At 33.4% G+C, this 24,224-nt stretch overlaps 1 protein-coding gene across 2 annotated transcripts in view; it reads left to right on the forward strand.

Annotated features, from left to right (window-relative positions):
- UGGT2 (UDP-glucose glycoprotein glucosyltransferase 2) overlaps positions 1-24,224 on the forward strand; it is a 76,927-nt gene that overhangs the window by 40,436 nt on the left and 12,267 nt on the right. For both annotated transcript variants that reach the window (XM_057366215.1, XM_057366214.1), the window contains exons 17-30: positions 836-1,000; positions 1,449-1,572; positions 1,661-1,759; positions 3,566-3,660; positions 4,411-4,617; positions 5,930-6,061; positions 8,025-8,152; positions 9,325-9,420; positions 10,503-10,605; positions 15,366-15,445; positions 16,767-16,956; positions 17,545-17,703; positions 18,786-18,871; positions 22,960-23,044. In XM_057366215.1, coding sequence (XP_057222198.1) covers positions 836-1,000; positions 1,449-1,572; positions 1,661-1,759; positions 3,566-3,660; positions 4,411-4,617; positions 5,930-6,061; positions 8,025-8,152; positions 9,325-9,420; positions 10,503-10,605; positions 15,366-15,445; positions 16,767-16,956; positions 17,545-17,703; positions 18,786-18,871; positions 22,960-23,044 — 1,749 coding nt within the window. The remainder of the gene's footprint in view (positions 1-835; positions 1,001-1,448; positions 1,573-1,660; positions 1,760-3,565; positions 3,661-4,410; positions 4,618-5,929; positions 6,062-8,024; positions 8,153-9,324; positions 9,421-10,502; positions 10,606-15,365; positions 15,446-16,766; positions 16,957-17,544; positions 17,704-18,785; positions 18,872-22,959; positions 23,045-24,224) is intronic.

Below are 24,224 nucleotides of genomic sequence, written 5' to 3' on the forward strand. Positions count from 1 at the left end.
TTATGTTTTTTAAAAAGATGCCTTGAGGCAGCCACTAAAAAAGGTGCTGTATGCCTTATGCTCTTTGTTCCTCACTGGAATGAAGCCTGGAGGATTCATATGGAAGGGCAGTTTGAATCAGCTGCACACAGGAGAAGAAAGTCTCCCATTGAGAATGTTAAAGGAAGAAAATTGATCTGCCACCAAGAGGAAATCCCCTGTACAAACAGGGACAGTAGGACTGTGATAAAGACCAGGGAGGAAGACAGCAGGATGACAGAAAGATGGAAGCATAGATACTGCCATAGAGTTTGTAGCCATTCAGAAAGTGACACTGAAARGAAACATAAAGGGATGCAGAATAAGAAAGGGGAATTACCTACTRTATATCATTCTGTTTGTCTTGAGCTTTTCATTTTGAGCAAAAATTTGCTTGTTCTACTTTTTATCAAATAAAACTTGACTTGCGAACATAAAGCCTTTTTGAGATTTTTTTTTTAGGATGCTTTCTTTGGGAGAAGCAACTTTGACTGTCTCAGTGTTTTGTCCAGTGTTATTTGCTCAATTTTTTCTTTTCTTCCTAAGAATCTTAAGCAAAATCAGCAGGATGATAAAGCAAAAGTTTATAACACRGTATATGGATCTATGATTTCTTTTGTCATTCTGTTTGACAGATGAGTCCCATCTGTCCTGTTTGTTTTCCAAATGCTTCCTGTTTTGTCCCTGCTACTCATGACAAGGTGTGACAGTGAAGAGTGCTTGGAGATTAGAGTTCATCCTCTCTTGATATTARTTTCATTTTTTACTACAGTCAGCTRCAGTCTGTTTAATCCTGTGATATTTCTGATTTGATCAGGCAGGAGCAACCTTTTATAAAAAGAGTGGCCTGGGCCCGTTGCCTCAAGCGCTGTTTAATGGCGTGCCCTTTAACAGAGAGGAGATGGATGCGGCAGAGTTGGAGACACTTATTCTTCAGAGGATTTTTGATGCCACCGGTTTCTTCCAGCGGGCAGTGTTCATGGTATGTTTAACATTTCTGAATGAGTGGAAGATGGAATATTAGACAGCAAATTGTTTCAGTCATGTTTATATATTAAGTTTTTTGTAATGAGGTAGTTTGAAATTAGCAATATCACATCTGCAATTACATTGTTAAATTCGTTTGTSGTCATGGTTTTGAAACAGTATATTTAAATTATTCAAGGCTGAAGGATCAGCTAAGTATATAGTCATTACATGGAATTTTTCAACCAGGAACTGAGAATTTACTGAGTTGTTCACTKAAAATGTATATCTGGTATTTTGAAATACTATTTGTGTGACATTTATATTTTTGACTTGACACTGTCCATAACTTGGTGTATGCAGAAACTTTAAGCTCAGTTGAAAGATTGTACAAATACTTTGTTTTTGTTTGTCTTGAAAAACTGACATAAAAGTACAGATTTTACATTTTTCTCAYACTCCAGGGTTTGTTAGATGATCATGTAAATGCAGTGGATTTTCTTATGGATCAGAACAAYGTAGTTTCCCGTATAAATCCCATTATTCTTGGAGCAGAAAGAAGATACATACATTTCAGATCTACCTCTGGTAACTCTTTTTCTTCAATATTGTTATGATTTTTGGGATTTTTTTTTTGTTTTGTTAAGTCTAATACTTTGTGTCTTACATTATGCAGTTCCATTTGCTGTGGAAGACTTCTCTACATTCTCCTTTTTGGATTCACAAGATAAAAGTGCTGTAATTTCAGACAACATGAAGTATTTTACAAAAAAAGGTAATTAATTTTCTGTATAGGTTATCTATCTGCCTGTATACATCTAATACAAATTGTTGAAGTTTGCCAGTAAAATATCCCAAGTAAGTCAATATGCCAAGGATCCCAGTATCTTCTTTCAGGAAGCAGTGCATATCTGAATATTATAAACCTAAATTATAATTAACAGGGTTGTTATTTTAGTTTTGGTGGCTTTAAAATGGGATASATGTGGTGGCTAGTTGTTTCTGTTTTATAGACATGAAGTTAAAAAGCTTTACATGACTTTTGCAGCTTAGAAGACAGACTCAACTTCCATACTAATAYGTTTTTACTTGAGGATATTGGAGTATGTTTGGTTTTCAAGTGACTCTTACTTACAGCRTTATCAAGTGCAGAATGTATAGCCTTTGTATGTTTATACCAAAATTAGGTATTTCTAAATTTAAGGAATAATTTATTGTATTTCTGATTTATTAACATTAAGTATCTCCTTATTTTTCCTCTAGTTAGATGATTTAATTTTGCTATATGGTCCTTTGTTTTTCTGTAGAAAAGAAAGAGACTTTATATTCTGATGGATTATAACTCATTTATACACTTTGTCTTTATTAAAACTCAGTTTGTTTGTATATTTCAAATACTTTTGATAGAAAATATTCTTATTGCATATGCAAGTACTTTCCCTTGAGTTAGAAGAAATTACAACAGYGGGTGCATAATTCCACATGGAATTTTACAGTAGTCTGTTCCTTATTAAATTCTAGAAGTAAACAGTTAACAGGCTTATTTACATGAATCAATCAAGGGACAAAATAGCCTTGTTAACAAAGTGCTGTTATTTCATTAATTTTATGTGCTATTTACAGACTCTATCTTAATTCATTATCAGAAAGAAACGCCAAACACTTAAATATCTTTAAAATAAAGTTATTTGACTTTCATTTGATTCTGTGTCTGCAACCACAGGGACATCCCAATGAGCTGTCAAATGAGTGACTTTCAATCTGTAGGCTTATTTCTAAGACTGAGATCTCATGTAAAAGCTATAACCTTTAAGCTGGAATCTATATTTCAAATCCCTCTCCCCGGTGTGTTTCTGTAGACCACAATAACAGTTAATAATRACCTTTTCCTAGCATCTCATCAGAACCTTGGAAAGTTTCTGTCTATATGCATTTTGTTTTAGGGGATATATGATAGGCCTGAGTAGACTGACATTCTTCTACAGATAATTTTGCAAAATTTTTCACCTACCATGGCTCTTCTATGACAAGTGAAGAACAGGACACCACAGAGCAAGAAAAAGAGAAAATTTCTGTGTGTACACTTACATGGTAGTTCACTTCCTTTGGACTGTGTTTAGTATATTCCAATTTGTGTCCGGAAATGTTTTTTCCTGCCTTTATTTGAAGGACTCTCCCTTTGCTGCCAGAGAAAGTGACTGGCCTAGTTTATGCATTCTTGTAACTACTTAATTCTTTTCATTTCTGGCTATATGATCACCCTCCATCAAATGTTCAAATGTAACCTCTGATAATGCAAGTTTTGTTAATTGGAACTAATTATTTAGGGCTCTCTTGGTTAAGTGCTGCAACAATGAATTGGCTCTTTTAGTGACTCTTTCCTATTGGCATTATAAATTCCCTTCTAAGAATCCTATTTCAATTCAGAGGGCAAAAGATTCTGATGTGGCAAAGACTTTTACAGTTGAAGTCGGCCGTTAAACATACACAAATTTTGAAATGACAAACAGAATTAATTCATTTTTCAGTAGTCATGAAAAGGTTCTCCAGAATGTAAAACAGGATTATCTTTAATTTTCAGATGAGGATGCATTATTTGCTGTTACTATCTGGTTAATTGCTGATTTTGATAAGCCTGCTGGTAGACGACTGCTTTCTCATGCCTTGAAAAGCCTGGTGAGTTTCTAAAAGGTTTTATTAAAATAGTTATTATGAATATGTTGTTAATAACTCTCTGCGCATTCAAAAATCATACTCTTAAATAAAAGTGTAACAACTTTTTTTTTGTGTGTGTGTCAGCTGCATACTTAAGAAACTGTGCTTTTGTTTTATATCAATTCTTGCATGGAAATGATAATTTTATTCACAGACTCGTGAGGCAGAAGACAAACTGTGACGCTGTGTGTTAAAAGGGTGAATTTCTTCCTAGTTAGACTTTCTYCCATCAGATAGCCCAGAGTATTACCTGGAAGGGATGTTAGGATACATAGGAAAGATTTTTCTGCTGATGAAGATTAAAGTGATAAATGGATAAATTGTCTTGCATTTATTTTATGCTTCATTCAATAATTTCTGAAAAGCAGACAGACATCTATAAAACTAGTTCTGAAGTCTGTAAATGAACACTTGTGTATGTCCTTTGTTTAAAACATRCTTCTGCAAAATGCTCAAAGTAATTGTTCTATTAAGAAAACKTAACACTTCTATTTAAAATATTTATTACAGAATAGGTAAATCCTTACTAATTACATTTTTACTCACAGTTGGAGTTCTGAATTAGTCATTGATGTATCTTTTCTAAAGACAAATAGCTGGAAAAAATTAAATACTTAAGGGCATTTCACAGAGTTGTAATTGGTATGAATACATTAGGTAACAGCAGATGGAACTGTAAAATTACTTATTGTTCTGTGTTTTTCTTTGCAGAAAACAAGCAGTCATACACGAGTTGGGATTTTGAACAATCCTTCATCAAAAATAAAGGAAGATAACACAGCCATTGCWAGAGGAATTTTGGCTGCTTTTCTAACCCAAAATAACAGCAACTTAAAAAGTTTYCTAAGTAAACTCAGTAAGGAAGAGACAGCAAAATCCCTTGCTGCTGGAACTAAAATTATTAAACTCCTAATCCCAGTGAGTGCAAACTAAATTAGATTACTTTCTTTTTCATTTTACATATATTTTATTGTAAGGAGATGTTGAGAATAACAGTGTTTAGCCAAATGCCCTGAAGTTTATTACCCATTATACAGTTTCTGCTCAAGCAGATTTCAATTTTTGATAACTTTTATGTGATGGAAGAACAGAGAATTTCTTTAAAGGGAGAAAATATGAGAGTATTGAAAAATACAGAATATGGGTACCAGATAATTGAGACAAAATAGTTGAATTTTTAATTGTTTTTTTTAATAACTCTCTCATTTAATTATAATTGTGGTATTAATGTTTTTCAAGAATTAAGACTTCAAAAGTAACTTTTTACTACACAGAAAGAAGTAACTTTCTATTTTTATGARCATTAATAGCACAAACTGAAGCGGTCAGTAAACATTATATTATTCTGGCCAACATTTTCTTATGTGTATCTTTAAAAATTCTTTTGTTTAAAATGCAAATTTGTTTGATTTTGAATTTTTCATGTAGAGTGGAGCTCAGTTATGAAATAACAATTGCTAACTACTGTTTTTCTCTCAGGAGTTGTAAATTTTAGCCTTTTTAAATMGGAAGAGTTGGAAGACTAAGAGAACTCTCTGGAACCATATTAGAAAATAAATATTTTTGAGTCATGCGCTTATTTCAATGTTTAATACATTTTGGAAGACATAAGGGTCTGACAAAGCTGTATATGCTAAGTGTGTTTCTAATTAATTTTGTTATATTAATTGCATCTGAATGAATCTGTTTGCTTGGTCTGTGTATTACTAATGAAGAAATRCATATCAGAATAATTTTGACAGGTGAACCACAGTGCCAGTAAGTTCTGGCATGTTTTCACCCACTTTGAACATGGATTTTTTATGTGTCTTACTGGATGATGTTTCCTTCCCTGAAACATGTTCAAGTTGTATCCAATGACCATATTRGAATGACTGCTAAGTTTTTAGAGTATTATGGATTTTTTAATATCTTTTTCCTGGAAGTGAGAATGCAGTTGAAAAGTGTTACCTTTCATGCTGGTGTTATGCTGGATGATGGAAAAATTGCTTAACCTCAAGCTCAGCTCTGCTCTCATGGTTATTCACTGCTGCCCCAGGGCACAAATTGCATTCTAGATAGTTGTGAGACCATGGCTCCACACCACCAGTCATGAGCTTACACTGAAGCTGAGGTGGCTGTTTTACTTTGATTTCTGGTTACCACATAATTTGAAGAAAATTACCTCATCTGTTATAAAATTTATTTTTGCTGAATCATTCCAGCATCTTGTGCTTTACCTTTGTTTTAGGGAATGGATGCTGATTCATTTGAGAAGAAGTACAACACTTTAGGACTGGATTTAATTAAAACTCACCAGATGTTCTGCCAGGAGGTTCTGAAGCTGCTTCCTGGGCAAATAGCTGTTATTAGCAATGGCAGGGTAAGACAGAAATTAAGTCTCTCAATCTTTTTATAGTATTTTTTTTACTTCTGGAACTTTAGTTTCAGACTAAAGAAAATGCATTATGTTGATTTCCCASTTATTCATCCAGTTGTTAGGGAGCGGTATGTATGTTTGCCTTGTTTTTTTTATTTTGTTTTACTCCTGATTCATTAGGTCTGTTCCATTGAAGCTACTGTGTATGTATGTCATTCCCACAGCTATTTTAATTTGACAAAATTCACTAAATAGCTTAATATCTGATTTACTATTTATAATGTTTGAGAATAAATTTTGTTCCTGAAGTTACCTACATTATGGTCATTATACCTACCATGTAAATAAATGTATATAAATTACATTGAGTAGGTTAATATTTCAACCTTTAAACCACCATTTTTATAAATAATATTTATTTATAAATATATAAACCACCATTTTTATAAATATTGAGTTGCCTTATAGCCTTGATTCTCAATATGCAAATAGAAGTATAGTAATTTTGTTGTTTCAATTTCTTGTATGTATATGCAGAAACCAATAGCCTGGATTACAGTTTGTCATATTACAGATGAGCTTAATTACAGATGAACTGTGTTCAAAAAATATAAAGTTACATTCAATATATAGTTCTTGTTAATTGACAGTCAATGCCTGACATTACAAACACTAGCTACTCTTTAACTCTTCTATTTTCAGTTTACTCCTCCACCACTAGAAAGAAATAAAAAGAAAACTATGCTGGCATCTTGTTACTGGAAACTCTTTAAATTGGGAGTTTAGTTACTCTTACACTAAATGTTTCTGAGATCCAACTGTAATACCACTAAGAAATACACAAAGCATTTTTGCTGATAAAGCCTTAAAGAATTGTTGGCGTTTTTTGTGTCAGCTCCCTCATAACTAAATATGTGAATTTATTTTATAAATTATTATTAGTGTTCTCCATGACTAATAAAGGTCAAATCATGTCRTATTTTAGGTTTTGGGGAAATACATTTTCTTAAAATTCTTGGATAAATTTAATAATGTGYATTCATATCTCTGAAAGTGTTTTTGCACTTTAAAGATTTCCTATTAAACAGACATGGGATATCCTTCATTCTGTCCTTGCTATTTCACCCAGAAGTTTYGCTTTTATGAACAAATTAATTTTTTTCTAATTATGACTTCTACTAAATTACCATAGTATTTCATAATCACACTATGGTTTCATCTCTCTCATGCATCATTAATAAAAAATCAAAAGTGGAATTTTGTTATATAAGCTCTCATTTATGGGAAGCAGTTKAATTTTGGGAGAGAGGCATTCTGTACCAAACTTACATCATCACATTCTGCATTCTTGGAGCTCTGTAGGCTATTGAAGTTGATTTGGCTCAGTTTAGCCTGATAGACTGAGTAGCACATCAAAACAATATCCTCAAAGCTATTTTCTGGGACTCCAAGGCACTTTCTCTTCCTTCAGACACCAAAAAATGTAGTAATTCTCTATCTTCTCTTACTCTGCATTTTGTATCCTTTCCTGTTCTTCCTTTCTGTCCATTCTGCTTCATTTGGCAACTCTTGAGACGTTAAGAATTTGTCCACAGAGTTAAATAACTCAAGAGTGTGGTAGACAAATAATTTACCTAAGAGAGCTTTTACTTAAACTAAGAGTTGTTATTTTTAAATAGTGTATTCCTTGACAGAAGGATGTAACTTCAGAAGGAATGAAAAATAGCATGGATATTTCCATTGCAGTTATTTTTTGTGATTGATAATTAACTGTAATCACATAAGTGTAAAAATCTAATGCTGAGTACTTACTATAAAGTTTAATTAGTTTTATAGTTAATAATRCTAATGTATATGGGGGTCTGGGATTTTGTATTGAATATTGTGCACTCATTTAAAATATTAGTTTATTTTTGCTTGCAGAGGATTATCAGGACATTCTACACTTAGTATTTTTTTCTCTAAGATACTAGGTCCTTTAGATGAAAGTGGATTCTATGCAGAAGACTTTAATTTGTTGGAAAAGATAACATACAGTACCTCAGCAGAGAAGATTAAAGCTATCGTCAAGGAGATGGGAAACAGTAGTAAAAGGTAAAATTCTCTTGCCTTGTAAAATKTGTGTGGCTGTTAAATTACTCCAAATTCTTTCCCTACTTTCACTGTACTTACAACCAAGAGCAGAGCTAAGAGTAAACAATTCCTACTAGGTTTTGTTTACATAAGAGTAAGAGTAAAGAATAATAAAAAGCTTGATAAAATGCAGTGCATCTTAAGCCCAATCTGAGTGATAAGAAGTCATTGTCTTTGGGAATTGTTAGTAAGGGACCCTGTGGGAGGCATGGGCAGATGTTGTGCCCTGACACGGTGCTAGAAAGCATTCACACATCGATTAACCGAAAAAGTGTAAAGATGAGATGAGTTCTAGCCATCTTCTAGTCTAAAGATACAGCTTGTATACAAAGAAGAGTGCAAAATTATATTGTTCTTTCAGCATCTATAGATTTTTTGAGTATCATTTCTGTTATCTAGAAGGACTGGCAAAACTGAAAGAATCATTACCAGAGAAACAAAACCAGCAAGAGGTAGAATTYAAGGAGATAAGTAGTGAGAGACAAACCATATATAGACAAATATTATGACTTAACAACATTGAAATAGAACTTACGTTTTAAGGAAATTTCAGTAGGTAATACCAATAGAAAAAAAAAATATGTGGCCAACTTGAAACATGGTCATTTATGTCTGTTTCCAGATGTTGCCATAAATGGGAAAATTTAAAAAAAATAAAAAGTAATAAAGAGCTGTAAATGTGAGCAGATTGTAACACCATATACTTGATTCTCTTGATTCCAAATCAGATTGGTTTGGCAAGTCTGTGACTAATAACAGCTTGTCATTAATTCAGGTTTAATTTGTCTTGTGACCCAAGCCCTACATTTTCATCATATAACACTAATTTGAAGACTCAATGATTGAGAAAAATAATTACTCTGAGGCTGAATGATAACTCTGTGAATTCTACATCTCTTAAAATTAAAAATTGTACATTTCACAAGGCTTCTGTAAGGCTGTAGTGGTTCTTGGGCATTGTCATGCTAAAGGTTTAACCAAAAGCTAGAAGTCCCTAGGAGTTCATCACCTTAGAGTCCAGGTCTGGGATGTGGGCTTCCTAAATACCCGTTATGCAAAGAGACAGATATGAAAATGTTAATATTTTACTCCTTTTCTAATGAAAACCAAACTATGTGYCTTATTTACTACAGTGGCAGTGATTTGATTATGAAAATAGATGCCCTGCTGTCTTCTYTGCCTAAAACAGACAGGAGACAAGATGTTGAATTACTCAAAGAACAGCACAGGTCAGTTTTGAAATGATAATGCACTTACAGTATTTTTTATTAACATTTGAATGTACTGATGATTTCATAGGGTCTTTGAAAACTTGAGTAAGCATTTTAACTATAAAACTTTTGTATGAACAGCCTGGTCATCTGCTATAGCATAATGCGTCTTTGCCTTTTTCTTATTAATAATAACTATTGATTTTCCAATTTTACCCTTTGCTGAAAAAGGTGCAGAAGGATGCATGTTTTAAAAGGACATATGATATTACTACAAGAACTTGATTGTAATATCAAATTACTAATTTTTATAAAAATTGTTGTTGTGCTGTTTCTGAAACTCTACTTTTTTTTTTGTTGGTAAAGGTATTCCAATATGCTGTACTGATGGGCTTTCCTTGATGTTGAAAACAGGAGTGAAATCAGTTAAGAGACTAGTTCCACTAGTGGCTGTCAATACTGKGCTGCTACCATATGTTTTGTGGAAAACAAGTTCACATATTCTGTAAATACAGAAAAAGGACTATGACTTTTTATTTTCTTAAATGAACTTTACTGACATTTTCTTCCTGTAGATCCAGAGTATTTTAACTACGGTATGCTTGACTTAGCATAATGAAGTTTATCAAACAGAATTATATTCTGGAATTCATAAAGCTGGTCCAGCCTATCAAGTTTCACACTTGTCATATGCCATTTTTCCTTTTTATTTTTTTTTAATTGTGGCACCACCATTACTTGTCTGATCCAATGAAGATCTTTCTTCTTTTCTATTCTTTCTAGAAAATTGTTGACAAGTGACAAAAATGCCACTTTTCAATTCTCACTGTGTTTTATTTTATTAATTTTGTTGTGGAGAATGTATCTAGTCCATAACCAGTRTAGAAGTATGTAGATTAATGCCATATTTTTTATTCCTGTTCACATTTAGCTTTCTAATAATATCACAGGGAGCAATCACAATTATTGCTTGAAATTTTCTTGAGCAGTAAAATCTTAAGTGCCTCTGATATTACAAATTCATGTCTAAAAATGTYTGTCATTTCAACAAATTCAGTTTAGAGTTTTCATGTCACTTGTTTTTAATACTTTTTTAACAGCGTAGTAAAAGTCGAGCCCCAAGAGAATGACCCATTCTATGATGTCRTTGCCATTGTGGATCCATTGACAAGAGAAGCACAGAAGATGACTCATTTATTGATTGTAAGATGGTGGTCATTCYTTTCAGTTTGTGTATTCATCCTTCAGYTGTTACTAAACTCATTCTAACTTCCATGTACAGTGTAGTAAAGGGTAAACAAAATTTGGTTGGTTTTTTCTTCCTTTAAAATATGTTTAGTTATTTAATTAGTAAAAAAAGTTGAAGATGACCTAATTCATCATTGTGAGTACTTTATTTGCAAGTAAAATTCAGGCACCAGTCCTCTTAAAAGTGAGTCTGTAAGTGCTCTCTACAGGCAAAAAAAGCAAAAGAGGAGATTGTCTACATAATTTTTTGCATCTCAAAATCTYAAGAGGCGTATGCTTCTTTCCATTAAAACCAGATCACATGAGTTTTCTAAGGTACCTCAATGAGGTGGTCTAAATCTGACCTGTAATATCTTCATAAGAAGATTGGACTATAAACCTTTCAGCTCTTGGAGGGGTATTTCTCAGTTGATTAATGCTACCAAGTATGTCTAGATAGGCTTCCATTGTGTGTAGCTRTTGATCCTCTAAAGAGAAACTGTCCTAAAAACACAGCTGCTTAAATTATTTTCTTCTTTCACCTACTGCAGAATATTACTTTGTCTCAGGTTCCTGTATAGTTTCCCATAAAAATGTAAATTWTGTCTTCACTTTTATGGTCTGTTACAGTTCTGAAGCCTCTAACTTGAATTTGTTGCATCATATTTTATCTTTTTTTTTCTGCAGTAATTATGCAAGTTTCAAAAATTCTTAAATTACTTTTTCCCYTCCCATTTTCATGCACTTTTGTATCAAATGTTGAATCATCCACTCACTCTTCATATAGTGAAGCGATGTAGAACATTTCTTAAAATTAATGAAAAATTTTGCTCTTTTAAGATGCCAAAGCAATAGCTTTTCTCTGGAGCCAGATCTTTCATTTCACTATTTTTGGCTAAAATGAAAGCATATTACCAGATGAAAATATTTTCATAGTGAAATGGACTAGAAACTCAATTTAGCCAGAAGTTCATATTATGAGTGTAAATCACATCAAGGACCTTCTAGCTCAGAGCAGAAACCTTCATTCCTCTGAGCTCAACAGGCTCCTTCATGCATGCCTGGGTAAATGACTCCCATTGTGTCCCAAGGTACTCAGCTATTGCAGATCCTGCTTGATTCATAAGAACTCTAGTTGAAAAATAACCTGAAAAAAAAATACACATATATATATAATCACATTATATATAATGTGTGTATATATATATATAATGTGATTATATATATTTGTGTATATTATATATATGTATTATTATTATTATTATTATTATTATTATTGTTGTTGTTGTTGTTGTTGTTGTTGTTGTTGTTGTTGTTGTTGTTGTTGTTGTTGTTATTATTATTGTTGTTATTATTATTATTATTATTACTACCGGTAAAGCCACCATCTGCTGTAGAAACCAAACAGACATACATATACAGCAAGCCCCAGTCTCAAAGTTATTAAATTTATGCCTTTCTGATTAGCTTACTGTATCTCTAGGTGACTTAAATACTATGAACTTTAATCACTGGAATATATTTATATTTAAAGCCTCTTTTTTTCAGTTACATAATTGGAATACAGCTGAATATATGGGTAACTATTCATGGTGCAAAATTAGGGGAATAACCACCATGGCAGAACACRGGATTCTTGCCCCATTCTGCATTGAGTATGTCCATATTAGTATTGGGTTTTTTCACCCTGGTGAAACTACTCTGTTACTTTGTGTCATTTAATAGTCACTTCAAAGAAATCTTTAGTTATTTTTTGTTTAAAATACAAACAAAAAGTTACTTATATTAAGTGGAGTTGAAATTGAGAGAGKTATAAATAGCTGTAGGTAGGCTGTAATCTAAACTTTACTGCTTGGTCTAAGAGACTGTCAGTTTAAGGATAGAGGGAAGGTAGGAATCAGAGCATGAATGAGCGCTCAGTCAAAGCTGCTGTCTTTTTTAAAATATGTACTGGATTGTATCATAAGAACTGCTCTCATCCTCTCCAGAGTGAGGCAGGTAGCACTTTCCTTCTAACCTGTGTTTTCCCTTTTATCAAAAAGTTTCATTACAAACTTCAGCATCAGTATTACCAGACAAAGCAGAGTCRCTGTCTGCTGTAAATAGTGAAATACCAGCCATTACTTGATCATATTTGGACCACATAAGTTATCAGCAGATTATAAGAAATGGCTAACTAGTCCTGAAGTTATAATGGTGATCTCTAAGGTGATGTGAAAAAAGTAGAAATTCCTTCTGCTAAAATGAAGGAAAAAATTGCAGTTTCACCTTGTTCACCAAAAACATGAAGAAAAATTATTCTACATACTTTAACGGTCAGCTACCTTTTTTTTCTTGTTCCAGTAAGTGTCTAGTAATTCAAAAATGTGGAAAGAAGAATCAAAACTTTGATTTTTTTCTWTCAGTTGTCTTTTGCCTTTTTTCCTTTGTTCATTCTGTCTTCATAGAGAAATTCTTATTCCACCCCAAAAGTAAAAGGAATCCCTGAAGGAGCCCCTTTTGATAATCTAGTCTGATTTCCTGTATAACACAGGTCACAGGATTTCTTTTTAACAATTAGTATTTGAAGTAGAAATAATTTTTTAATCAATCCCTAATTTAAATATTACCAAGCAATTGAGTACAGATTAGAGCTCCTACTGAGCTTTTGCAGTGGCTAATTAACCTGACTGTTAAACTCAGACTTGGAATTATGGATTTTTATTTTGATTCATGCTSTAAGCTTTGATGTTCTCATCATTTTGCCAGTCCTGTTGATGATTCCAAGTTTGTTTTCAGTGTAGATGYTTTGTATTATGCTGAAGTTCACAAACAATTCCAAGTGACCGGTTGAATAATCATGGTTTACTGAGTTAATGTTCTTCAGATTAGTTGTGGTAACTCAAGTAAGTGTTTTGCAAATGACTCCACATGCACAATAAAACCAGTTCTTGAATAATTTTCAGGCCTCCTGAAATAATTACACCATTGTTTWACAATGTTCCCTAAGCTTAATTTCCATGCTCTTTGAATTTTCTTAAAGTAAACACACTAAACTCTTCAAGTATCCTATAAAAGTGTCTTCCTAATTTTGTCACCATTTTCATGTGTTGACTTGAATGCCCTGGTTTTTGGTGTCCTCAGAAGCCCTGAATAATAGAACCAAGTTCATTATTTCAGAAGTTGTATTCTTGAAAAATACAGAAATAATGGATCATTGTCTCACTTGTCATTTSCTATTTAAATCCCTTTGAAATGTTAATTAAGAATTGTTTTCTGGCAACTATACTAAATTTCATGGTCAGCTGATGAAGTGGCATGATGCGTCAGCATTCTGCAAGATGATTTCATTTTACACACAAAACTCTTATCTGTGCAGATTGCTGAAGAATTGTCCTTGCTAGTGGGATGAGGGTTTTGTTTTGTTTGAAGGTAAAGTCCAGTACAGGTTTTTAYCATCCTTTTGATTCTGAATGGTAGACAGATATTTGAGTCACTTTAACTGTTTTGATTTTAGTGGTCTTAAACTTATGTCATTTAATACTTTCCTTTCTTATGCTTCCAGTGCTGTTGGGTTCTCATTTTCTGCTTCTTCACTTGTTCACACAAATATGCTATTCCCTAGTCTTTATTTTTTTATTCAGTAGTTTTTCAGTGATGGTATTCAGGTGACACAAAGGATGAGAATAAGAAATTAGAAATAGAACAGGTCTCTAGGGCTGAGTAAAGTTACAGCACTGTAGTAAAGAACGTGTGTAAGCCATGAGTTGAACTGAGGGAAGAAAAATTACAATAAAAAAAAAAAATTAATGATGACTGTTGTCTTGCTTTGTTCCCAATTTATTTGCCATTATAGTAATTTTAGATATTAGCCTTACTAGTATTGGTATTGTAACTTAGCTTTTATATCTTACTGGGCTTTCTAATATCCATAAATTCAGGCACAGCTGCTTTATGCTTTCAGATAAGCACTTTGTATCAGAAACCACAGAAGTGAAGGTAATTTGATGAAGGTTTTTATGAGTGCTTTAAAGCAATTAATATCTTTGTTAGCTTCAAGCAAAACAGATTACTCACAAAAATGAGAAGAAAATAATGTCCTAAYGTTGTGGCTCGCATATAACAGCATCCAGAACATCAGTATTTTAGAAATTAAACAATGAAGAAACTGACAGAAAAAAAACTAGAAATACATTAACTTACAAAATGTTTTGAAGTTAATTGAATGGTTTCATACATTGTTAATCTATTGTTAACATTTAAAATAAGTAAGTAATTGAGTATTAAAATAATTCTTTGAACTTCACTATATTCAACAATTTTCCATATACAACTATTTTTAATGAGTGAAAGTAATTGTTTTAAGAGTGGTTGTTTGTTGAATAATAGGCACATGTTGTACTTAGAGACCTTCAAGTGTTTTAAAATCGCAATGTAACAAGGGTGATAATATCATTACTCAAGCATTGAAAAATGGGGATAACTGCTCTTWAAAAAACTGCATCAGTAGGAGAATACATTAATGTTTTTACTACCCAGAATATCATGTGCTAAATCATGAAGTTTTAGGAAAGGTTATATCTTTATTTAGAAGATCTGACAATATGCTTTAATATAGATACATTTACATTTTTTTAAAGTTTGAGATTTCTGCTGAAACTTGAGAMATGGCAGGATGTCACAAGGTTAGCTTTGGCTTATTTTCAAAGTTTGGTGATTAGCAAGAACCATTTTTTACAGAAATTTTTTTTCTGTAGGTACTCAAGGACATTATCAATATGAAACTCAGGTTATTTTTGAACTGCAAATCTAAGCTGTCTGAAGCACCACTGAAGAGGTAAGTAGTTTATACTTCAATTTTCATGCTCAGCTTGGAAAAACAGCCTTAACATTGTATATTCTCTTAAAAATTAAACATTGCTTTGTGTTTCTGGATTCTTTTTGTTGACTCATTTTTCATTGAATGCTACATAAGCAGTTTGYGCTTGTTTAGAGAAGTTCTTGTTYTAAGATATCAAATGTGGTATCACASGGAAGCGATCTRGTCCATCAAATGCACCTCTCATTAACAGGCCTTAAAGAAATCAATGGAGACTCTTCTATGCCTGTGAAAACTTGCAGAGGGAGATTGTCTTCCTAAACTGTTCCCTTCTTTACAGTCCACTGTCTGTATAATGAGTTTTACAGATTCAGTGCTCTTAAAAATTAAATTAATCTGAGTAAATGTTCAGTCTGCATTTCGTTAAKAGTATGATAACCTGAATGTACTTGCCATGAATTGAAGTTTCTTTTATCTGTCTGTAAAAAAACAGAGTTCACTGATTCAGTGACAGAMATTTACACTGAAGTGAATTCCCCAGAGAGGACTCTTCCCTCTAAGAGAAATATTTAAGCACAGCCATCTCCTTGGCACCTATTTTACCTGTAATTCTAACACCTGTATTACTAATTACCTATGATAGAAGCTGGTGGTAGAGCCTGTCCTTTAACCAGTGTGTTGGAGAATTAACCACTTGCCCACGAAACAGATGTCCTTAGTTTTTATTCATTTTGAGAGGAATTACCCACATCTTTTATGTCACAATCATCAATCTTCTGAGTGTCTTGTRTGAACATTGTTTGATCACTTCTAAAGCTGGGCATTTTATAGGTGTTGGTGCCTGGTTCTTTCCCAGTGCTTGGGAGAACTTTTACATGTGGAATAAATGGGRTAAGAGCTGGAGAGGAAGAGAGAGACCCTGTTTTCCTCTGCTCTGCTACTGCTAGTGACAGGAGCTGAAAAGACTTTTTACCCAATAGAGATTAGTCCTGCTTAGTTCCGTGATACAGATTCTGAAAATTCAAGGCTGCTCACAGTCAGGATGTCTTGGTGCACCTTTTGAATATTCACTTGCACAGCCTTTAGAGTGTTAACGGAAAATAGTCGCTTTCAGCAAAATTACCAAAAGTGAATAGATCTGTGTTCATCTACCAGCCCATTTAAGATGCTGTAGGTATTATCTGACACTATTCCAAGAGAATAGGAAGCTACTTTGCCTCCTAAAATCATCATGCGTGGTAAATATTCACCATATTTTAAAATATTTTAGAAAAGCTTCATGTTTGGGACTTTGTACTTCAGTAAAAGTTGGGATTTTGTCACACTTCTTTTTCAACAGCTTCTATCGTTTTGTTCTGGAACCAGAATTAACTTATGGGATCAACAAGCACCTTCCTTCTGAACCTGTAGCAAAATTCCTAGAATTGCCAGAATCACCTCTTTTGACCCTAAACATGATCACTCCTGAAAGYTGGTTGGTTGAAGCAGTAAACAGTTCCTGTGATCTCGATAACATTCATTTGCAGGAAGTAAGTCTAAGTAATAGTTTGTAGACACTGTAAAACTTGCATTGGACCTTCTGCTTCAAGAGGGAAATGGAAATATTGTGAGGTTTGTCTTATGTCTGTTCTCTGGAAATATTTTCTTTGGTAATTGATTATTTGGTCAATAATTTAGCATTTCTAGTATCATTTCTTTTTCAWTTTCTCTCATTAAAGAAAAACGTATTGAAGGAAAGCAGTGAAATAGAAAAAAAACCAGAATGCAAAGTACAAGTTAAAGCAATTTACCTGCTATGTTGAGCTTTATGTTTAGAAAATTACTACATTTAAGATAAAAATAAATCAATTAAAGGATTTTTTTTGTATTTCCTAGTTCTTGTAACCTAGGTAAATCTTCATATAAACCTGAATATATGACTGTTCATTAATCCTCTTTGTCTTGGATATATTTTATAATTGAGTCGAGTTCCTTCTGAATGGACCTTTCTTTGGTTTTTTATTTTTTACTTTGGGAGTTACTTTGAGGTAAATCACACACAACACGTTTGTGACTGTAATTTGCTTTTCCCATTTAGTTAAGTGGCATAATTTATTGATGATGTGTTCCTTCCATAGATAAATGGGGCAGTTGTAGCAGAATACGAACTGGAATATATTTTGCTTGAAGGCCATTGCTTTGATGTGACAACTGCACAACCTCCTCGGGGGTTACAGTTCACTCTGGGCACAAAGAAGAACCCTGTCATGGTTGATACTATTGTGATGGCCAACCTTGTAAGTATTTCGTACAGGAATAGTCATTACAATTGCACACTTCTTGTGAGAATTCTTCATGAGCATCTTGTTCTTMAAATCAATTTCTCTGTGTTGCAAGCTTCGTAATGCTAAAAGGAACAGGCACATCCTGGAGCTGAGCTCATCTCCATTTTGCTGAATTTTACTCCCTGCTCCTCTTCTGTTATCCAGTATAGGTTTGAGCCTAATTTTAGGCTCATAGCCTAATTGCCTCTAACAGATGGTAGGAGATAGTTACATTCAGGTTGAGATTCCCTGACAWATGTAAGGTATGACTCACATTCTGATGAAAATGACCCTTTTTGTTACACAATGATGCAGGCTAAAGAAGGTTCCTATTTTAGAGACTTAAGGTAAATGCTTAGAGCCTCTGTGGGACACACCCACACCTGAGAATTCCTATCATCATGCAAAGTAATTACTTTTTGTTTTGGCAATCTGTAGAGCAGAAAACCATGTGATTTTTGAAATGAAAGATTTATTTTCTATTGGCTAGGGGACTTTGAAAGGGAAGGATTTTGATGAATAAGATCCCTTACCTATGTACTGTTTTCTCTTCTCTGTAAATACTCTATCATAAGGAATGAAATGCTTAATAAATTGTGAGTCTGTGATTTTTGCACCAGTACTGAATCCGGTTCAACAGATAAAGTTTGGCATGATAAAACTTGTAACAATTCTTCACATTTCAAAGCTTGCTCTGTCTGACTTTAATGTAGTGATAAATGTTTGCAGTGTTCCTAAAATGGGAAGGAACTGCATTAACTTGGAAAGTCATTCCAGACAAAAATTTTGAGTTTCAAAGAAGCTTTTCAGTTTAGGGCCAGTTGAATAATTTACTTGCTGTCCCTGGCAGAGGTTCTGTGTACAACTCAAATTCAGCTAGGAACAAATGGAGCACTGAAAGACATCAAAATGGACATACAGGAAAGGTGATAGTTGATTGCATCATTGACATGCATCTTTTGGGGCTGGTATAAATGTTGCATAGTTGATTTTTGTATATGTAGATGGTTGAGTCTGAAATGCAACCAGAACAAGTGCCTGTCTTTTTTGCTTAGGGGTATTTTCAGCTGAAAGCAAATCCAGGTGCTTGGACACTGAGATTGCGGAAAGGAAGATCTGAAGAGATTTATCAGGTTTTTTCGTAAGTATGAATCCATCATTTGGAAACAAAAATGAATCTGAAAATGCMACATATTCTGAAAAAATTCTGACAGTGCTGAACAAAAATGAGCAAAAATAGCATTAAAAGAAGTATAAGATTCAAATGATGATTTAATGTAAGAGGTACCTTATTTACCTATATTGTTAATTGTTGTTTGATGGCTTCATGTGTTTTTGAGGGCATTTCAGTATGTTRATGCATAATAAACCTAAGTTGCTCAGCTAGACTAGATGCTAGCTAAATCTCTTTCTATACAGTTACACAGCTACCAGACATTTACCCTGTCAGTTCCATGAATGGTTAGCATTTACCATACAAGAGCTCACACCAGATTCTGTAGAAATGTCACTCATGGTTTGGTTGATTMATATTTTGGCATTCCCAACATACCTAACATGTAATTTTAAGAGTATGTCCAGTGGAACATTGTTCTCCAGAAGCTTCTTGATCAGCTGGAGGAAGTACCATGAATTTTTCTCTCATCATTCTTTTCAGCCATGAGGGTGCCCCTGAATGCAGTATATTTACAGTTCTTAGACTATTTTCTTCAATTAATTCTGACTGTTTCTTAGTTGTCTAAGTAAGTCATCTAAGAATTGCTGTGGTTACACTTTCACCTTTGGATATAAAAGCACCCTTCAATTTGAGACCCTGGCTGCATGTTGACTGCCCCACATTTYTCTCTCTTGGGAGAATCTTCTGTAAATGGAAAGAAAGTTGTTCTCCTGTAACTGGCATTTAATTGACATCTCTATGTCTTTTACATCTGTAATTTCAATGGTTGATTTTCATATAAAGGAGCATATGCTTGCCTTCATTCCAACTATTCTTTATAGGAATCACCTTTTCTTCATGTTTTATGTAACAGGATAGATCTGTAGCATATGAGAGCTTTCTCTGGAAGCTTTAGATCTAATCCCTTCTAGAGGAGCAGTATGATTTTTTATTTCTGCTTCAGTTCATTTTTTGTTCTCTTTTCCTGTTATCTCTCTTCTCCTTCAAAGTAATTGTGTGGCCTGAAACAGGTTCTTTCTTATAAAGTATTTATATTGCTTGAAGCCCAGGAATACATAGTTCCATATGTTGTTGTTCATCAGCTACTGTTGAAAAAATTAAAAACCTGATGAACCTCTTTGGGGTTTTGAATATTTAGTTAATACATTAATACCAGTGTTACAGGGAAAAACATTTTAAAGGATGTTAGATTCATTCTATTTGTTTGCAATTTTCAATTTACTTTTTTTTCCAGAAATCACTTATAATCTGTTGAAAAAGCATAAAAAAACATTAAGTGAACTATATCCTCAGAGGTTCACTTAATCTTTACCAACTGTAGCTATACCATTTGTTTAATTTAGCATTCAATTCTTAAGAAAAAGAAAGTGATTTGTGTAAGATAGCATGGCTTTTAAAAAAAATAAGTAATGTGGTTTAGTTGAGTTAAATAATGAAACAAAATGAAACAAAACCACGCTACATTCTAGGCTGGATAAAAGGAAATTTAAATGATCTGCTGGGGTTTTGCCCATTTTCCCTAGGTAACACAAATGGGCTTAATTGAACTCAGCTGAGTTAGAGAAAATAATATTTCATGAGAAATCTAAACAATACCATTTATTTAATTTCATTTTTAGAAGCTGTAGACTCAAAGTACAACAGGAAAAGTATGTTTGGGTGGCTGCAACAGATCTTTGGTATTTCTTTTTCAGTATTAATAGTACAAAGTTGCTGTTAGAACTCAGGCAACTGATTGGATGGAATTTTGCCAAGAGGTGTTACATACATTCTCAACCCTCATATATTAGTCATACCCTCACSTGTTGAACTGTGAGATGAACCTGTTTTCTTTGAGGCACAGACCTCTACTTACAAAAAGAGTTTTAGGAGAAATACAGGATGTTGAAGTTACAGCATGTTCTACATCTCARTACTGACCTTATTGGCTCCTCTCATAGCTCCAAGAAATTTATTTTTATGTAATTACACAACATTTGAAATAAGTTCTTTCCTCTTGAACACTGCTTCTAACAAGGACCATTGTTTTGATGCTGTCACACTTGTAAATCAATGTTATTAATAAATTACTATGAATATTAGGAAAATGAAAATTGTTATACTTAGCAATAGTCTGAGCAGTGCTTATTATTGGAACTTTGTGATGTTGGTAGGAAATGAAGACATTTCAAGACTCCACAAAATAGTTTGTAGCTAAAGATAGATATAAAATCCTGCTGAATATTTTGGTTTTTAAAAAGTCAGTAGATATAATTTATTATATTTTGATGTCATGCAGGCTCTTAGCTGAAAGTTATATCTTTTATAATTTGGGCAAAGAGTTTTATGTTTGTTTCTTGGGCTTGAGATTTTAAAGGATCTCCATTTGTTGAACCCAAATGCTTTTATTCTCCATATGGAAAATTATAATTTGTAWTAAAAGCATCTAAGTATCCCGAAACATGTTAAAGTTGTGACATAAATACTTTGCTAGACATGTTTAGCTTTTTACCACTTTTTACATAATAAGGTAGCTATTAATACATATGTAATAGTGTYGTCAGTATGCAAGATGCTTTGCTTGGGTTTTAGAAGGTTTTTCATAGTAGGACAGAAATTCATCAAACTGAGTTAAACAGTTGGCACTCAGTAAAGATGGAACCCACAGGGAGAGATCATGAAAGAGATTTAGGGAGACAAAGCAATRTTGTTGAATTTACATCCAAATCAAACACATTGAGAGTATTGTAAAGACTTTGGAAAATCCTCTTTATCAGCAGAATYCTCTTTATCTACCTAAAAAATTCATAGCATGGTGATTTTGAAGTAACTGAGTGAATAACAGAGAAAATTTTGGTTGTGTAAAAACTGAGGGCAAAAATGGTAACACTGGGCCGGCTGCTGCTATCAGCAGTTTGTGTTTGGATCAAATTTAACTATTTTAGAACATTTTAAAGCCACATTTTATTTAAAATAGAAATCAGTCTGTATCTGTTGAGCATATACATCCATGAAATAAAAAGACTGTTGTTGGCTGGGTGTGCATATATATGATATTTTCAAAGTGTGAAAGTAAAACTAAAATAGGGAGTACAAAAGTTCACATAATTCTGAACATTGCTTTGTGTAAGGACAGGCCATCTCTATGAGTCTAAGTAATTATAGGCACATCTTACAAAAATGTATTAAATAGAAAATTCAGTTGAGTGTGTAAAATCCTGTAAATTTTAGGTGTTATGATACATTGAAACAAGATTTAAATATTTCTGTTTTCTAAGGGAAAATATGAAGCCTAAGGGATAGCAGATTACTTTCATAACCCATTTTTTGTATTCTTAGCTTTAGCAAGAGGAGCCCACATGATGCTGATAAAAGACAGAAGGGATTGAAGGGGAAATATATGTATTATTGGGGTATAGAAGCTAGAAAATTTGAAAATTATGTTATTACACAGTATCAKAGTAACAGGGACAGTAACATTTTTCATATTAGCTGCTCTGTGAAGTGCAGTACAGTTTGGAGACACCTGCATGGCTTTAAACTGGTGTTCAGTAGGGCAGAGGTTCATGTGGTGCTTGCACAGCCATGTCTTCAGGGGCACAGATTCCAAAGGCAGCCTGCTGAAAGCCATTCTTTATTATCTCAGCACTGTGATGAAGCTTTCCCTACAGTTTTTAAAGCAGATCTGTTTTAAAAGAGTATTTAATGCCATCACACAATTTCTAAGATGTTTTCCATATTTGAAAAATAAATTGTTGTTTAATATTTTAATGTAAGATGTACCTCTATAATACATAATAATGTGTTTAGCTGTAAGTTGGTGCTCTTTTCCATTGTTTGGTAAATTTCCTGTGAGAATCCAAATTAAACGGTGAGGGCTACCACTGTGGACAATGTCCAGCGATTAATAAAACTCAGAAAGTTTTTGAAGTTAAAATATATTCAGGTGCAAGTAAAGTAATTTTTTTCTATAAATATCAACAATTCTAAACCTTATTCTCTGATTAAACCCAAGTAACAATGCATGTTTTAATGAGACAGTACATTTGCAAGGGTTTTTTTTCTCCTTACAGCCATGAAGGAACAGAGTCTGTAGCTGACCTGGCAGATATTACTGTGGTATTAAACAACTTCAGAAGCAAAATTATCAAAGTTCAAGTATGTATGCAGTGTTTCTTTATATGAAATACGACTTACGGTTACATGTCTCAGGCTATATTTAATTGAAATATGTATACTGAAATATATAATTTAGAGTTTGTATAATTATAGAGAACAATCTGCCAACTAATGTAGTTAATTTGATCCAATCAGGTTATACTAATTGTGTGGTAGATTAGTTAAATAGCTGTTAAACGTAGATAACATTTATCTAATCTAGTTTGAGGTGCCCAAAAGCGTAGTCTTGGTGACTTAAATTCTCTCTCTGTTTACCAGAAGAGAGTCCAAAGGACTGCTCATCCCAGTTTATATATGCCTTTAAACCAAGAAAATTACCTCCTCTTGAGACACCCATTTCTCTCCAGTGACTGTGGAGAGTTTTTACACAAAGACCAGATCCCAGAGTCAAAATTAAGTGTGTTGACTTTTATCCTAAGCTACCAAATTTGTTCAAATGAAATTACATTATTTTCATCAGATCTATAAAAAAGAGCTCATGAAGCACCACTTATATTGAGATCCTCATAATATTATATATTTTCCATTATTTGGAAATATTTTAGAACACCGAGTGTCTTCCCCAGTCCTGTAACTGGAAGTTTCTAGAACCCATCCTGGAGCATGATGAGTCTGTCTTTAAACTACAAGAATGGATGAAAGGGTGCCTAATTTTCCTATTTTAAGTCAAAATATGAATATTATTCTGTGTGAAAGGTGGCATATATTGAGCTTATAAAGAGAATATGTAAATTCTGCCTTTCAGCTGAACTCTAGAGTTGCTCCCGTAATCTGTAGGATGGGGCTCCAGGAGCATTGGCTAAAAAGACTCATGATTTAGTGTCAACAGAAATCTGTGTTAGCTTGACAATATAAACATGTGRAATTAATATGATTAGAATTGAGTATGTTCAGACATTCAGGGTGTAACAAGCTATTTGGTTTTCAAAAGCAATTAAGTTTCTCTKAATCAAGGAAATTAGGGTCATATATGAAATTAATCTTGAGACTTTATAAGCATCTGGATGCGATAGGAGAAATTGCTGAATTGGGGTGGAAGAGCTTGTTTCAGTGACAAATTTGTTACTTTCTCCTTGTGAAGAGCTTATGAGAATGAGTTTCCTCTCAGGTAAGTTCCACTGAGTGGTGCTACACTTCTGCCAGCTAATGGTTGGATCAC

The sequence above is a fragment of the Malurus melanocephalus genome, unplaced genomic scaffold (assembly GCF_030028575.1).
Source record: "Malurus melanocephalus ecotype Western Australia unplaced genomic scaffold, MMel_1.1 scaffold_61, whole genome shotgun sequence".
Lineage (NCBI taxonomy): Eukaryota > Metazoa > Chordata > Aves > Passeriformes > Maluridae > Malurus > Malurus melanocephalus.